This window comes from Dasypus novemcinctus, chromosome 29 (genome assembly GCF_030445035.2).
Source record: "Dasypus novemcinctus isolate mDasNov1 chromosome 29, mDasNov1.1.hap2, whole genome shotgun sequence".
Lineage (NCBI taxonomy): Eukaryota > Metazoa > Chordata > Mammalia > Cingulata > Dasypodidae > Dasypus > Dasypus novemcinctus.
In genome coordinates this window covers 19,594,267-19,611,543 of record NC_080701.1, presented here as the reverse complement: position 1 = coordinate 19,611,543, position 17,277 = coordinate 19,594,267, and the positions used below count along the sequence as shown (strand labels likewise).

The 17,277-nt window shown below is 42.5% G+C and overlaps 1 protein-coding gene across 1 annotated transcript in view; it reads right to left on the bottom strand.

Annotated features, from left to right (window-relative positions):
* Positions 1-527: 527 nt before the first annotated feature.
* Positions 528-17,277, bottom strand: part of KCNU1 (potassium calcium-activated channel subfamily U member 1) — a 163,617-nt gene continuing 146,867 nt past the window's right edge. Inside the window, 4 exon segments of the mRNA XM_058289816.1 lie at positions 528-1,122; positions 3,617-3,741; positions 5,380-5,574; positions 16,916-17,055. Coding sequence (XP_058145799.1) covers positions 723-1,122; positions 3,617-3,741; positions 5,380-5,574; positions 16,916-17,055 — 860 coding nt within the window. The 3' untranslated portion in view covers positions 528-722.

Below are 17,277 nucleotides of genomic sequence, written 5' to 3'. Positions count from 1 at the left end.
ATGTACCACACTAATGAAGAATGTTGCTAATGTGGGGAAATGTGCAAGGGGTAGGGAGCAGGGCATATGGAAATCTCTCATATTTTTAATGTAACATTTATGAAATCTAAGTATCTTTTAAAAAAAAGTGTATTGTAAAAACAACAACAACAAAACCCATGTATGTGCCAGGAATATTTTAGGTCCTAATTACACAGAAACACACACACGCACACATTTTCCAATTCAAACCAGCATCTTTCATCTAGTATTTCTCACCTCCTACAAAAGAGTTGAAAAAAGGAAAGACAAGAGGAAAAAAGAGAGAGGGTAATATATACTAGTTTACTATGTGCCTGCTCCAGGATGGAGTATGTTAGATTCTTGATTCTTCATTTGTCTCTCGTCTCCAAGCCCTTCTCATTTTGATCTTGATTACTTATAATCCCTGACCTGGTGGACTGCGAACAGCTCAGAGTAACATATTCTCTGCTCAATGGAAACAGACCAATGAATTTCCTTTGAAGAGACATTTATCATATATTTCTTTATTTATGTTGCCAGATCCAGTGGGATTAAATTAGGTTTTGTCTGTTCCCAAACAGTGAGGGTTTGCTGATTAACCACTAAGGAGTGGGCACAAAATGGCATGCTTCCATTTTTATTTTCCTTGTTCAAAGTCACCATCTCTGAGGATGTCTTGTAAATAGTAATCTAGGAGCTTAGGTAGAATATTGACAGAGCTAGTTTGGATTTGGAGATGCAAAGTCATCCTTGTGTATGATTTCCTCCACGCTTGCCTTTGCATTTTCTTTCCTGCTGTCATCTGGATATATCTGGACTGATAGCCTACCAGTGTGATTCAAAGATGTTTGCTTAGATAATGAAAACCAGCTAGATCTTAACTCTGTAGACAGTTCTCTTGAAGGTGATGGTGACATATTCTTGGTAATTATGTTAATTTTGGGATAATCTAAGCCTGAAGATTTTTCTTGACTTGGTGTCTCTGGATTGACAGTGTCATATAGATTTTGAGATATAGCCACATCCTTTTTACAAAAAGAAGTGCTGTAAGGAATGGCACAAAACACAAGATCTGAGGGCAGCAGTTTGAAATCATTGGCTGGTCGGGTAATCACAAACCTGTAAGAGAAGCCAAAGATGAATTCTGAGTCTCCACAGAAGGGACAGCGTGGATGTAGACAAGAGTAAAAATAAGGAAGTTATTTTACTGGTCAAGGAAGAAATATTTTTGTTTCGATTTGCCTTGTTGGCTCCTGATTGGTAGTAAATATCTCTGTATTTCCTATTGATAGAGCTTATCAAATGGCGTGGTACAAGAGAAAAGTTTCTAGCGTTGGATTTAGGGAATTAGCTTCCACCCTTACCTCTAATTCCAACCATTTCTCAGCTTCAGCAAGTTCTCTCCTGTTTCTGGGCCTTGGACTCGTTTTTTTAATGGGCGAGGGGTCGGGCTGTGGTTTGGACTAATTGAGCATTAATGGTTTTTCTGACTCTGGGTTTCTTTGCTTTTAAGAGTCATCATGAAGAGGAATTTAATTGGCAAAATGCTGAGCCCTTAGCCAAGCTTTGTGAAAACCGTAAGATTACAATCCTCCCCACCCTGGCTTAGGCCTAGTCTAATGATTATGCCACCTCCTTTCACACAGAATCCAGCCTGACCAAAGGAGTAACTTTTACTTTTAATCAAAATTGTATTTTAAACTTTGAAAGATAAGCAAATACTGTATATTAATGAGGTTTGTTTCGTTTTTTTTTTGAATGGTGGGAGGTACCTGAGATTGAACCTGGCTGGGACCTTGTGCATGGGAAGCAGGTGCTTAAACCACTGAGCTGCCCTTGCTCCCTCAATGACTTTTAAAGAAGATCCAGAGCCTGGACCTCATGGAAAGATTTTGGAAGGAAACAGGTGCCTGGCCATAATGTCGGGTACATAAGAAATCCCCAATGCATGTGAGTTAAATTAATTAAGACACCAGTGTTTGCATCAGAACTTTGAGGTAGGACAAGCTTTTAGGACTTTCATCTGGTGTCTCATTACTGTTACTCCAAATGATCACTCTATCTTTCCAAAACGCTCACCTGGATGCATCGTTGACCTTCCTGCCCTGAATGATCTTCCCGTTTATGTTAGCTTTCCCACTGAGTCCTCTGCAACCCCTCTTCTTTTAAACAAGACATACTACGACCACCTGCACCCTTTAAACATAAATCTCTTTTCACTTGCTACCTTACCGTTCAGGATGCCACATTCCCTGGGCATCTGTATATCTCCATAGTCTTACCGCCCTCTGTCTGGCTTTCTTGGTATCATTTGATGGAGATTTAGACCTCCGTGGTGATTTAGGCCTTTTTCGCATAGCACATGTTTTCTTTCAAACACCAGTGCCACCATCATCTTAGGTGCCTGCAGCATTCACGTGGTTTCTAACTCCAGCATCCAGACGCAGTTCTTTGACCTCCACTACCCACTGGCCGTTGTCTCTTGACTACTCCCATGCTCATGTCCTGGATGTTGTCATTTCCTGACAGTGGGCCACCTCCAAAATCTTAAGCTTCAACAGCTCACTTTCTAGCCATGACTTCCCGTCATTCTTTCTCCCTCATCCCCTCACTCTGAAGACATTGACTTTTTAATGTCACCGGGACTTACAATATTTGGTCCCTTCCCTTTGCAGTCTACTACAACGTCTACAAACTCATGAAGAACCTCCTCTTCTGTTCCTTTCAGCAGTTATTCTAAACTCTTTTCTCTTCCTCACCTCCCTATAAGACTTCTTCTATCTTCTCTCTCAGCAATGGCTATGCCTGTACTTTCTGAGAAATTCAATGGTTAACTAAAAATTTCTAACCACAGCCCCCAACTATCAGTGAATGTGGCTTTGCATTTATTCTTTGCCTTCTTTCCTCTTATGTGTGGAAAAAAATGTCTTTCCTTCTATTGAAGACCACTTGACTTTCAGTAGTTTGGCTTTCTTGCCCTTTCTCCTGAAACAGTTTCCCTCAATCTTTTCCACTCAATTATTTTTAATTCTTCCTTCTTTACTGAACTCTGTTCATTCCCACTATGGGAATATATATTGCTGGGTTGTCTATCAACTGCACCCTCTCTCTTCTCCTCCTGCTTGCCACACATATTTCCTCTACCTTCCTCTCTGTTGCCAGAATGATCTTTAAATTGAAATCTGAACATATCACTTCCCTGATTTTGATGTACAAAACATAGTGGCTTGGAAGTACCCACTCGATAAATATTTACCCAACAAGTCCAGCAAATAAAAAAATGCATCTCTCCAATGAGGACAGTGGCTGCCAGCTATTGAGAGTTGCACAGATATGAATAAGAGGCAAACTACAAAATACTGATTTAAAATATGGGTCTACAGTTCATTTTTCATTGGAAACAGAGCCTGCACTCTGCTTGCATGGCCAATATTAAATGGACTTTAATATCAGGTTTCATGATATTTATACCCATTTTTCATTTCTATGCAATTATCTCCTTCCCCTGTATTCCTTTTTGCAAATGTGGATCCAGATCCTGAATTTCTCTTACACAGAGAATAAAAGCAGCTTTGGTTCTTATGTTTGGATGGGTGGATAGCCCTTTCCAAACTAGCATACTCCCCTCTTATGCTGGGGGTTGTGCTCCTCTTCATCTATCAAGCGGTATAAACCAACGCACAGGATTCCGAAATTATCTAATGAGCCACAGAACACTTGCCCAAAGTAGTCTCTTGGCTGGGGAGAGAAGAGAAAAATATATATAGCAGGTACGCACCCAAATCAAGTAAAACAAGTACAATTGGAGTGTCATTTGTTTTTCTTTTTAGTTGGGGTTTGGAAGATCTGAAAGCTATTTCCTAATATTGTCATGTGATAGCATCAAGTGGCTTGGTAATTAGGCTTATGATTAGTTATGAGTCTAATCCAGTGATTTTTAAATACCATTCTGGTCCGTTTAAGAACGTCTGGTAGGTGTGGCATGCAAGTTGCTGTTCTTATTACTACTTAATGTTTTGTCACCGCTAAGAATTTACAACTAGCAATGGGTTGGAAAGTTAACTTTTCAAGGTGTTTAGTGAGTTGAGATGTAAAGTGATCTCCGTAGAGTCATCTCACCCTTGCTTTCAGGCTCTGTAGCCAACGAGGTCGTTGCTGATAGGCAACAGGTTCACAAGAAGCAGCAAATGGGTTCAGTGAAATCAAAAGAGGACAGTCTTTTCAGTTCTGTGGTTTCTCAGGGTAGAGAACAAAGTGAGGACAAGCCATAAGTGGAGAGAGGAAGGAGAAACAAGTCCAAAACCAACAGGGAGTCACAAGCACAGGTTTCCTCGGCTTCTAATCACCTGCAAGTCAACCTTAGTTGAGGAACCCAAGGCCATAGAACTGCAAAGAATTGGGCCAGAATGAGGACGCTTTGGGAGTGTTGTTTGCACCTGGAATTCAAGTGCACAGAACATAGGTTTTGCCCTTTGGGCAGCACATGTTAGAGACACATCAGGTGCAGAGGCATTCTGCTGATGTCCTCTGAACCAGCAAAAGATATTTCCTTATAAAGGCCTGCCGCTAAACACTACAACCAGAGAGCTAGCTGCCATGTCATTCAAAACCAAACCATACTGCACCCCACTGATGACTAGACGGGCTTCTACTCTGATCTTCAAATGCCCAGAGGTCCCAGTGGAATGTTGTAGAATTGTTATCTTCTCCCTGCTGTATTCTACTGTTCACCAGCTTCTGGGCTAAGAAAACCCAGTTTCTGCTGACTAGCCCAGGTTAGATTCTTAGACTGAAACACAGCATCCTTTTACTTAATTTCAGCTGGCCTGATCAGATTCCTTTGGAGGTTCAGGTGAAGAGAGACAGACAGACCCTGGGCCAGATTGCCTTAGATGGAACTCGGCTTTGCCCTTGGTAGACTTTGGGGCCTCGGTAGACTTTGCTTCTCTGGGACTTTGCCCTTGATCTGTTAAAAAGAATTAATAATGGTTCCTACCATTTAAGTCACTGGACGGATTACGTAGGGGAAAAAAGGCCCAAAGCACAACATGCACAAGGCAAGTACTAGTAACATTAGCTGGTACAATTATTATTAAAACCCCGTCAATGTACAAATTCTTTAGGCCTCTCTGATGCTTCCTATAGACTCAGATTTTATTAACTATAAGATAGAGGTAATAACTACCTTATCCATTTCCTGGGGCTGTTGTAAAGAGTTAATATAACTGCTATAAAAACACACTGTAGAATACTCTATGAATGTAAGATGTTATTAATTTTGTTGCTATTATTATCATTTCTGTACTATTAGCCATCTAGCCAAAGAGCCTGAGCCATTTTCAGAAACTCAGAGAGGTAAGGAAGTGGGAAACTCACTTGAATGTCTGATAATATGGTTTGGTTTAAGGAGAGAAGCCCCAGCTTACACCGCATCCTTCCTTGCAAGTGTGTAGAGTTGTTGTTGGCCAGGCCACAGTCCTTATTCTTATCCAAATGTTGTTCCAGCTGAGAACTTGTCCCTCCTGTCACCAGCATCTGAAGTAATTCCAGGACGTGATAGTTGTAAAAGGCCTGGAAAGCAAAGACAAGCCAAGCGCAGAGTCAGAAGAGCAGTGCGCAACCTCTGGAGGTGTGGAGACCTGGGAAGCTGAGAGCGGCGCTGTGGGAAATTCACCTGCTGGTGCAGAGAAGCGTTTCTGGTGATTATTATCCTAATCAGCGAAAAGCTGGCAGTTTACTTAGAGTGCTAGGTTAGGCAAACTGCAAAGAAAACAACTCTGACCCAATTCCTGTTCCCTCTGAGCTTATACTATAGGAAAAGAGAAGGAGAAAGAAAAGTGGTAACGATGGAGACCAAGGATTCCTCCCTTCCAAAAACGATCCCAGGGACATGTCGGACCACAAGCACCCTACCAAGTAGCAATGTCAATTTAAAAACATACATTTAATGAGGCTTCTACAGATTTTCCCCTGGGAGACTATTGATATTATATACATTTTCTACTTATATATTCTTTTTGGTTGTGACTGCTTGACGACAGGTATTAATTTAGCTCTTATTAATATTTGAAGCTCCCATCGTTCTTATCATGCACTTCACAAATAGTGGGTGCTGGATAAATAAATGAATGGAATTTTGGAATCTTTGGTGTGAAAATGAAATCAGAGGAGGAAGCATGGGCCAACTTTCCATTTTGAAATAAGCTTGAGCCTGAACAATTGTAGCCATTTTTTAAACTCCATTTCCCCATTCACTTATAGACTAGGCATTAACATACACGTAAATATAATTGCAATATATTATTACTCATTAGATTTTCCCAACTCTTTTTAATATATAATTTTTTGTTTTTTTTTCCCTCTTTATTTTCTTTTAAATGTTACATTAAAAAAATATGAGGTCCCAATATGCCCCCCACGCCCCCACCCCACTCCTCCCACATCAACAATTTCTTCCATCATTGTGGCACATTCACTGCACCTGGTGAATACATTTTGGAGCACTGCTGCACCACATGGACAGTGGTCTACATTATAGTCTGCACTCTCCTCCAGTCCACCCAGTGGGCCATGGCAGGACACACAATGTCCAGCATCTGTCCCTGCAGCACCACCCAGGACAACTCCAAATCCTGCAAATGCCCCCACATCACATCTCTTCTTCCCTCTCCCTGCCCTCAGCAGCTACCGTGGCCACTTTCTCCACATCAGTGCTACAATTTCTTCCATTATTAATCACAATATTTACACAGCAGAACACCAGTAAGTTCACTCTAGTCCATACTCTATTTCTCCATCCTGTGGATCCTGGGATGGTTACGTCCAGTCCCCCTCTACATCAAGAGGGGGCTTAGATTCCACATGGATGATGGAAGCAATTCTTCTGCTTGCAGTTGTAGGCACTCTTGGCTCCCTGGTGTGGTGGTCGAACTTCTTCACCTCCCTGTTAGCTGACCAGGGTAAGTCCAATAAACCAGAGGGTAGGAGTTGTAAGTCTGCTGAAGCTCAGGGCCTGGTTGTCACATGGATAGTCCAGAGAGTCAGGTCTCCTGAGTATACACCAACCCCAATGCCAACCACAGGTCCAGTAAAAGTAACAGAAGAGGCATGTGTAGACAGGTCACATCTGAGTCCAACTCCATCATACTCAGGAACACAAGCTCCAAAGTAGGGCCAACTGACATGGCACTGAACTCCAGAGTCATCTGCCATGATCATAGAACCTGTGGGTCTCTGTTGCCCTCAGGAGAACCAGTACCTGGGTTTCTATCTACTTTGGCTGTCTCTGGTACCCTGTTGAGGCATGCATAAGCGTTACTCCTCTGATGACCTCCTGACTCTTTTTTGGAGAGCCATAGCCATATAAACTCATTTGTCCTTTCCATTTCCTTTTTTTATCCAAAGTCAAAAAGCAGTTTTTACACCTGATATTACATGTAGGCTGAGATATTCTGCTGGTCTGAGTTGACCCTTTTATTCAAGGTCTTTTTCTGGTTACATCATCAGCTGGTGCTTGGTAGTAATCCCTCAGCACCAGGGAGGCACATCCCCAGGAGTCATGTCCCATGCTGGGGGGAAAGTAATGCATTTACATGCTGAGTTTGGTTTAGAGAGTAGCCACATTTGAGCAACATGGAGGCTCTCAGGAGATAACTCTTAGGCACCCTGCAATTCTAGGCCTAGTTCATATTTTAGGCACACAGGCTGATCATAGTAGCCATCAGTATAAAGGGCTCCTTGTTGGACCATCCATTTATATTGGTCTTTGCCATTGCACTTGGGGGATTGTTGCTGTTCCATTGGGGAATGTGATAGAGCTTCCCTGGCTAGGAACTCAGCACAACCTCAGCTGTTGTTTTTAACTGAAACCACTATGAAAATATCCAAACATTTTTATGTACCCTGCATACATGCCCTGGAGAACTCCCTCCCAACCATGTGCCCCCTATCAATAACACCCCACACCAGTGTTCCTCCCCTGCCATAGTTGAACCTCTGTAGTTCAAAACTTCTTTAAAAATGAAGCCTAATATATTGCCAGGTTCCATTAATAGTGAAATGGAATATAGTGATGGGTTTAAAGATTAGATATAGAATACATACTAATTTAGAAAAATTAAAGTAAAAATAAATTGGGGTATCAAAAAATGAAAACATGAAAAAGCTTTGTTTTTGACATTTTGCCTTTCATCACTGCTATAGGTGTTGCCCTGTATGTACAGTGGCAAGACAATTTCTTCCATTTCTTCCTCAGTGTCTACATCCATTCTTTTTTTTTCTTCTAATTATTAAGTTTGTCTTCACATAAGTTTTAGATCACAATAATTCACATATACACTATACAGTACTCCTACATATCCAACATCAAACCCTTTGTCCCTTCCCAAACAATGATCTTTTTACATGCTCATATTGTATTTGCTGCAGCTGATGTACAGATATTGAAACAATAACTTTCAAACATGGTTCCAATTGGGTTTACATTATGGTTTATAGTTTGGCTATGCAATTTTCTAAATTTTTAGTTATCTTATGTTTTACATTATGGTGTACATTTTAACCTACAGACTTTTATACATTTTTGGTGTAATTTAACATGTCTGATATCCATCATTGCATGATCTTGTGGAACACTTCCATTGCCCCACAGTTACACTGATTCCATCTATTCAATACCTCTTTCCCCCTCCCCTCAGGGCCCACCATGACAATCAATCTTCATTATTTGAAGGATCTTATTCAGAGATACTTGCAACAATGTTGAGGGCTTGATATACTCGACTGCCCTAACCCGTTGGGAGCCACCAATTCTCTCGAGAGATACAATTCTCTCTGTTTGAGAACATCAGTCTTCGCCAGGATGTGGGTATACCTTCACTCTCATTGTATGGGTCTCCACCCAATGATATAACCCACTATGACAAAATGAGCCCTCATACACTCCTTAGAAGCTTGTGCTGTGTCAGATGCCCCCTTAAGTATCTTAAGCAGGTAAGTTCCTTTATTATATTTTCTAAAGAGTTTTCTCTACATTATAATTTCAACCACATACCTGACAATCTCCTATGTTCAAATGTTCTCCCTACCCTCCCCCCAATTTCTTGGGCCATCTGACCATCCTCCCATCCCTAGCACCCTTCAAGCCCATAAAGCCCCACCCAAAGGTATCCCTATGCCCCCATTTTTATCCCTTCCCTCTACAAATACTTACCTCCAGTTTATCATAGATTTTACCTATGTAGGTATCAGCTTGCAATCTTCCTCTACCCCCCAAATTCCTTTAAGCCTATCATCCAGTCTCTAGCTCTCTGAGGCAGCTTGGTTTACTTACTTCATATCAGAGAGTTCATGTAGTATTTGTCCTTCAATGCCTGGATTGCTTCACTCAACATAAGATTCTCAAGATTCATCCATGTTATCACTCGTGTTTCTACTGTTTTTGCTCTTATAGCTGAGTAGTATTACATTGTATGTATATACCACATTTTATTTATCCATTCATCTGTTGATGGGCTTTTGGGTTGATTCCAACTTTTGGCAATAGCGAATAGTGCTGCTTTGAACATTGGTGTCATATATCCGTTTGTGTCCTTGTTTTCAGTTCTACTGGGTAAATACCCAGCAGTATATGCAGGATATTATGGCAAATCTATAGCTAGTTTTTCGAGAAACTGCTAAACTGTCCTCCAGAATGGCTGGATCCTTCTGCATTCCCACCAGCAGTGGATGAGTGTTCCCATTTCTCCACATCCCCTCCAGCACTTGTAATCTTCTGATTTTTTGATAGCTGCCAGTCTTAAGGGAGTAAGTTGGTATCTCATTGTTGTTTTGATTTGCATTTCCCTAATAGCTAGTGATTTTGAGCATTTTTTTCATGTGTTTTTTAGCCATTTGTATATCTTCTTCGGAGAAGTGTCTGTTCAACTCTTTTTCCCATTTTTCAAATGGGCTGTTTGTCTTTTTATTTTAAAAATACAGGAGTTAAATATGCAGGATAATATATAATGTTTTAAACTTTCTGTCCTTTTTCTTATCTAAATTAGAGTTTTACTCTAGTAGAAACGAGAATTTATATGTTTCTATATTACCTATATAAAATCAATAATTCTGTTCTAATAACTAGTAGAAATGATTTCCATTATTATCATTCTAGAAATGTTATTGTTCACTTTCTCCACTTCCAATTCAGGGGCTCATCTTCTGAAGCGTGGATTATTGTAATGACCTCTTTACTCGTCTCCCTGCCTTGATTTTCTTCACATTTCCGATTCATTTTCCACAATGCTTCCAGAGTGATTCCCCATAAACACAAATCAGATCACGTCATCTGTCTCCTTGTGCCTTTCCTACTATACCCACCTGAAGAGCCATGCCCAGCCTCCTTACCACGACCTTCACAGCCCTCCTGATCTGGCACACCCCCTTTTCTAGGCTCATCTTCTCCTCTGTGAATTGACCACCGCAGCTCACTCTGGGCTGCCTGAAGGTGCTTTCATTCCTTTACTCCTTTGTGGTGGGACACTTGGCTCATCTCGTATCAACTTGGTGAGCTGTTCCCTGGCCCTTCTCCTGAGAATGAAGTTTTCCTTTCTTTGGAACCCCATGACTAGTGACTTTTACCTCGCTTCATTCTTCTGTATTTTACAGTTAGTTGTTTGTGTGACACACACTTGGGTTCAAGTCTTGTACTGTCACATCTTGCCTGAGTACCTCTGAGCAATTCATTTATTTCTTCCTCAGCAACAATTTTATAATCTTGAAAGATGACAAAATCACCCCCACCTTCTAGTATTGCTTGCAGGCTTGAATGAGATATACAGCACACATGACCAAATACCCATCCCTTCATCATTGTTGGTTGTTTAACTGGATCACCTGGAGTGATTTTAATGTGGGCTCTTCTGGGATGCCAGCACTACAAAATCAGAATTTAGGGAGAGGGGTGGGAATTGGAATTTACAAAGCACCCCTGGTTGTTCTGATGCTCTGGTCCTCAGCTCACACTCTGGGCGACACTTCCTTAAATGACAGGCTGCTTCAGGCAATGGATGTTGTCTATTTAATATTCATGTCCTCAGTAGAGCTTTGAACAGGACAGGTGTTTAAAATTTGCAAGAATATTGACTGCAATAGTTGATTATAAACAAATAAACAAGTATTGCTAGTAAACTGCAGAGGTTGTTGGGACAAGGTAACCTAGGAAATAATATAATCTCTATAAAGTCAGAGAAAATGAAGAGAAAAGAACCTTTACAATATTTTTTCAGTCTGAAATACTTTAAATGCCTTCTCTACCCTAACCTCCAGACTAAAAGCCTCTCATCAGCGCTGCTCCCCTCCTTCATTTCTTCTTTGTTCTGTCTCACCACCATTGAGGAGGGTACTTATGAAACTAGGTTCCTGAAACCGAGGAGGGAACGGCAGATGTAAAGTTAGGTTGAGCCACAGTCCGTTTAAGAACATGTGGCCATAGTGTAGAGCGATCAAACTAATGCTGTTAGAATAATTATTCACTGATTAAAGAAAAGGTGTAAATTCAGTGTTATCCTGGTGTCTGTGGCTCTAGGGAAACATGTGCTTTACACATTTAAATAAGAAAGGCTTAGCTCTTGAATATATCATTTCTTCAGTTTTGACATCAAAAGGATTGCAATTCTATATTGGTAAATAATGGGATTTATGTGGTGCCCTTGTTCTGTGAGTTCATCTCCTATTCTTATTAGTCAAGGTTCTATGGTATTGGCCTTACTAGCCTTCCTGTCTTCCTTCCTTGTGTTTTTTCTTCCTTCTTTCTTTCTTTTTTTCTTCTTCAAGAGCATCTCCAAGTTGAATGGTACTTGAGATAAATCAGGACTTCTAAACTTGGATGATGTTTCTAATATAATTATATTTACCAGAATTCAGATTTTCAATGTTAAAAATTTCACAGCCCAGAGTGTTTTAACTTTTAGTGACAATGAAGGTTGTAGTCTTTCTCCTAACCTTGAATATTACCTAGTAGTATAGATGCTAGGAAGGCCAATGCCATAGAATCTGCTGTGTTTTGAGACTCTCCAAAGCCCTTAAAATCAACATTCTTTGAGAAATACTTCTAATTCAGAATGAGGCTAGATGGCAGGAAAACTAATCAGCTGAGTGACCTTGAGAATATCACATAACTTCTGTGGGCCTCAATTTCTTTAAAAGAAAAGAAAATGCTGGGATGGATACTCCCTGAGACCAAATCTAGTTCTGAAGCATCATTATTTTAAAGCTATATGGGGATTCTACTTATGGACCTTTGTCCCTGTCTATATTTTAATTTTTACAGCATTATACTTAGAGAAAGGATTGAAAGTGAATTTGAATGATAACTTCAAGTCATGCTTCTCCAGCTGTAACTGGTTATACCAGGAGATAGTTGAAGCATGTATCGTGGCAACTGTGTCAGGAGGTTTGGAGGGGGGACCCCCATATCATGGGGTGGAACACAAAATGTGCATGAAAATATAAACGAAAGCTTATTGTTCCTAAGCAGTTATGAGCAGCCAGGAGGCGGCTGCAGGCTCTGCTGCCTCCTCAGGACTTGCAGGTTTTTCCTCCTCTGCATTTACTAAGGGTTCTTTGGCTGTAAAAGGTCAGAAGCATGCTGAAGGCCCCTGAGTGCACACGAGAAGAAGGGGTGGTTCTCAAATATGAGGATGAAAATACAGTTCTCCAAGATTGCACTCAAGACCGATGTGATTCTTCTGTTTCAGAAACTGCTGAGGCGGCAGCCCCCTTTTACCTGCGGGAGTCTGATCTGAAGGCATCTCTCTCTAGCCTTGTCCTTTCATTTGGTGTGGGCATCAGGGAAACAAGCATTTGAGTTCCAATTATAACCTCTGCCTGTGCCAGGCAAAAGTGAAGTGAATGAACAATGGGAAACACATCCTTTGGTGCATTTGTCTGGACAGCAGGTAGGGAGAGCCCAACAGTGAAGACGTTCTTTAGGGATGGAAAGAACGGGACAACTGTGCAGGTGGGATGAATGCTGACTCTCGCCTCTGGCATGAGTGTCCTGCCTGAAAATGGTAGCTCTGTCTTAGAATAGAGAGCAAGGATTCTGGTTTTATTTCATTAATTTTTTGCCTCTCTGTTGCTCACATACTCTAACTTCTAGGGAGTGGTTTTCAAATACTTCTTAAGCAATACAAATACTTCTTCAAATCAAATCTTACCCAGAAGCTTGTAGATGGCACAGAGGGTAGTAGAGCTGTACTGATTGAGGGGAGAGGCATACACAGCAGAGGTAGAGGGCTACCGTTTTTCCTCACTCTGCCCAAACCTCAGCAAATCTGAGCACCCTGGGAGAAAGGCCCGTCTAAGCAAAACTTGAAAAATCAATACACTGGGAGAATACCAATGACCTCAGAAATACATTTCCGGAGGGGCAGTTGCTTGTCATCACGAGCTGCGACTCTGGAATTATGTAAATTTGAGTCAGACAAAGGTGTTAACTTAAGCATGTTATTTGCCCCTCAGTACTGGGCTGAAAAGTATGTCCCCAAACTTCCTGTCCACCTTTTGAATGTGACCTAATTTGGAAATAGGTCTTTGCCGAGGTGGTCAAGTTAAGGCCATACTGGGTTAGGGTGGACCCTAAATCCAATGACTGGTGTCCTTGGAAGAAGAGGAGAAGAAACACAGACACAGAGGGAAGATGGTCACGTGGAGATGGAAGCAGAGATGGAGAGACACAGCCAGATGGGATGCCAAGGACCACTGGCTACCACTAGGAGCAAGAAAGAAGCAAAGCTTTCAGAAGGAGTGTGACCCTGCTGATGCCTTGATTTCAGACTTCTAGCTCCCCAAACTGTGGGAGAATAAAGTCTGCTGTTTTAAGTCACCCAGTTTGTGGCACTTTGTTATGGGGCCCTGGAAAACTAATTCCTTCTAAGCCTCAGGTTCTTCATCTGCTAAATAGGGCTAATTAAACTAGGCAATACAGGTAGTCCTTGGCACTTGAGAGATGTTGCTGGATTGTTCCTATTAGTGACAAAGCTATAAAGATGACCTCAATAGCAAAGTGTATCCAAAGCACTTGCTTGGGAGTCTGTGTTGGGAAAGACTTGAAGATATGATCGGGGGGAGGAGAACTGTGCTCACTAGTGATGTATGCCAGAAGCCCGGTAACTGCCATCCTGACTTTAGTGGGAGAGCAAGACCTTTTTTTCTTCCCACACCCTTCAGCAAAATAAAAGGTGCCCCAGTAAGTATGAGAATAAAACGGTGTGCTCGAGGACAGATTTCAGAGCCCTGCAGGGTAGCCTCAAATGTTTCTAGTGGAAGAGGATCAATGATCTCTTCCTCTCTGAGGCTATTGCTTTTGTTTCCATGGTGATTAGGAGGTAGGATCAGGAAGCCAGCCAAGATCAAATGGTACCCAGAAGAGATGAGATAATAGAATCAGAGGCTCAGGTCTGACCCTGGAGTTAGAAGATTGCCTTCTTCCTTTCCATGTGGCTGCCCAGAGAGGAAGTCACCCCACTCTTAGAAGGCCAAGTGGAGCCAGGAGTACCAGGAAAACACTTGTGGGAAAGCATTTGGTGATTATTTCCAATGGCTTAGTTTAGCTTGCCATGGCCAGAAAAAAAGATTTGGGGATGAAGCTCTATAGAGTGTTGAAATGTGTTTATTTTGCTACGCCATATATCGTTATAATTCAAGAGCAGGGAAACAAGGCTCTAGTATTAATTTCCTGATCCAAACCAGCCAACTTAACATAAAGGATGACTTCCATTCTGGTGCCTCTCTGCCATCCCCACCCCAGTCCTGGACTATGCACTTACCAGGGTCCTTCCGGGCAAGTGGAGGCTCCAATGAGCCTGTGACCTCATGGAGCTGTCCCTGTATCAGGTCACAGTGTGTGGCCTTCTCTGTCTCCCACAAACTTTACCCAGGCCTCAGAAAGACTCAGAAGATTTTACAGAGCTCAGTTGGTTTTCCAGCATGACTAGATCATCTTCCTCCACTGAGTGAAGCTCACTGGTGCAAGACCTGAGGGTATCCTGGGAGAAAGTGACCCTACTCAAAGGTTGCCCAAGGTTATACACATCTAGTGAGTGGAAAGCGGCATCCTCAGGCCCAGGAACCAATGCCCAGTTCAGGACTCTTTCTGCCAAGTTTATATTTCTTATGCTGGCATAGAGTACGTGTTCATTTATTTTCATTTCTACTCTTCTAGCCCTTCTCTCCCCATCCCGTCCCCTTGACCAAATGTAAATAGTATTTCTGTGCCTTTGTTCCTGCCTCTATGGGCCAGTGGAGTTTAATATAAGGCCTAATCTGAGACACGAGCCTCTTGACTTCTCAGACTCTTCAAAGAGAACCTGGAAATTACACCCATCTAAAATGTATCCTGCAGACACGTAACATTCATCTAAAGTTAGGCTCTGCTTGACTTTGTGGATCATCAATTAAAAGCAAATTAATTGACATATCAGAGTCAGACACTGGTATAATACTTTCTCTGGTAGAAACAGTTTCCCAGAAAAGTTACCTGGCCCCCCTCTCAAGGCCTCGCCACCTGGCTTAGTCAAGGCTGAACGCCGCCTCACCCTGTAGGAAATGGCCTTCTTGCTTGCTTCATGTTAAAATATCACTGCGGCAGTGTTAACTCTCTGAGAACCCAGTGGGGTTTACTAGTCCCTGGCCATGAGGCAGGGAAGCCGAGCCCAGGACGACCTGATTCCCACAAAACCGAATGTTGCCACGAGGGGGATGCATGTGCCCCAGCCACACTCCCCTAAAAGTGCAAACTGTGCCTTTGAGGCACCCCCGCAATTCAGGAATGATGCCTCTTCTACATGGGGTTCCCGAGGGCAACGAGTTGATCCCACACAGAGCCTGGGTTTAAGCACTCGTCGACTTAGAACATCTGCGTAGGGGTGTCTGCACAGTAGTGAGCTGCACGGGCTTTCTTTGGAGGAGACTTGCAGTCCTTCACAGGTGGCTGGGCACAGATTTTTGTGTAAGTTTTAGCCAAATTCAAATTCCTCGAACACAACACGTATGCTCCTACCTTGCCGTCCTCTGCCCTTATCCCCTCCACCTCACATGTATCACCAACTCAGGTATCACCTTCCCTGGTTAACCCTCCCCAAACCCAGCATTTCCTATCTGTGCCTCTCCTTGGCCCTTATTCCTAGCTGATGGATCTTTTACCATCCTTATCATGCTTATGCCAATCTCCTCCAGTAGAATAAGCTGCACACGGGTGGACACTCCTGTTTCACCACTGCTGTGGCCCCAGCACCTGAAACAGAGCCTGGCAGGGTGGGTCTTCAATGGGCATTTGTCTATGGGTCTCCTGGGACTCGGGCAGGAGATCTGCTTAGAGGCTGGAGAGGTGCAGAAAACTAAAGAGCCGTGTGGTCAAAAATGCACCCCGCGAGATGGGATGTGGAGGGAGATTTGACTAGACTGTGACCAACTCCCACCACCAACAGCCATTTTTTTTTTCCTTGAAAGCCCTGCCTTTGGCTGCACAAACACCTTCTTGAAACCCTTCTTGAAATCCCTCTGTGGCCAATTCCTGATAGAGCTGTGGAGGCAATTTCGTAGAGAAGACAAAACAATTTCTCCTCAGCACTGACGCCAAGATGGCTAGCTCTGTCAAGGTCGCTTGGAGTTGGAAGGTGGGCACTCTGTCATCTACTCACTCATTCCACCTGGGATCAGCTTTTTCAGCCTTTGGAGCCTCCAATTTTAAATCTTGAAAATGTGAACTTTTGGCTTCCCTTGCCAGGTAGTTGTAAGAAAAGATGAAGTAATGTACGTGGGAAATCAAAGAGAATTTAGGATCCTGAGGCATTCCACCCTCTTCCCCTCTACTCTCCCCCTCGGCAAGGGAAGCTTGGCCTTTGGGTCGCTTCAGCTCAGTTGCACTTACCGTGGCCAGGAGGGAATCCAAGAAATTGCCGGAAAAGACAGTGCCTGTGGAAAAGGAAGTGCTGAGATGCAGGTTTGTTCCCGAGAGGCCCCTTTCCATTCCACCGAGCTGTTCAATAAAGTGGATGTTGGAAGGATTTTCTGCAAGGCAAAAGAGGCAAAAAGGGAAGGCAGGCAGACAAGATTAAGAAAGAAGAAACTGCTGTACAAGGCAGCAACGGTGTAACCACTGGATCAAAGGATTTCAAGACAATTTGGGGACTTCTCTACTTAAGTACATTTTATTTCCTTTCCAAGTATTCTCCTCCCCCGAAGACATGTGTCTCTCTTGGGTACTCTTGTCTTCAGGGGGTATCCTTATAC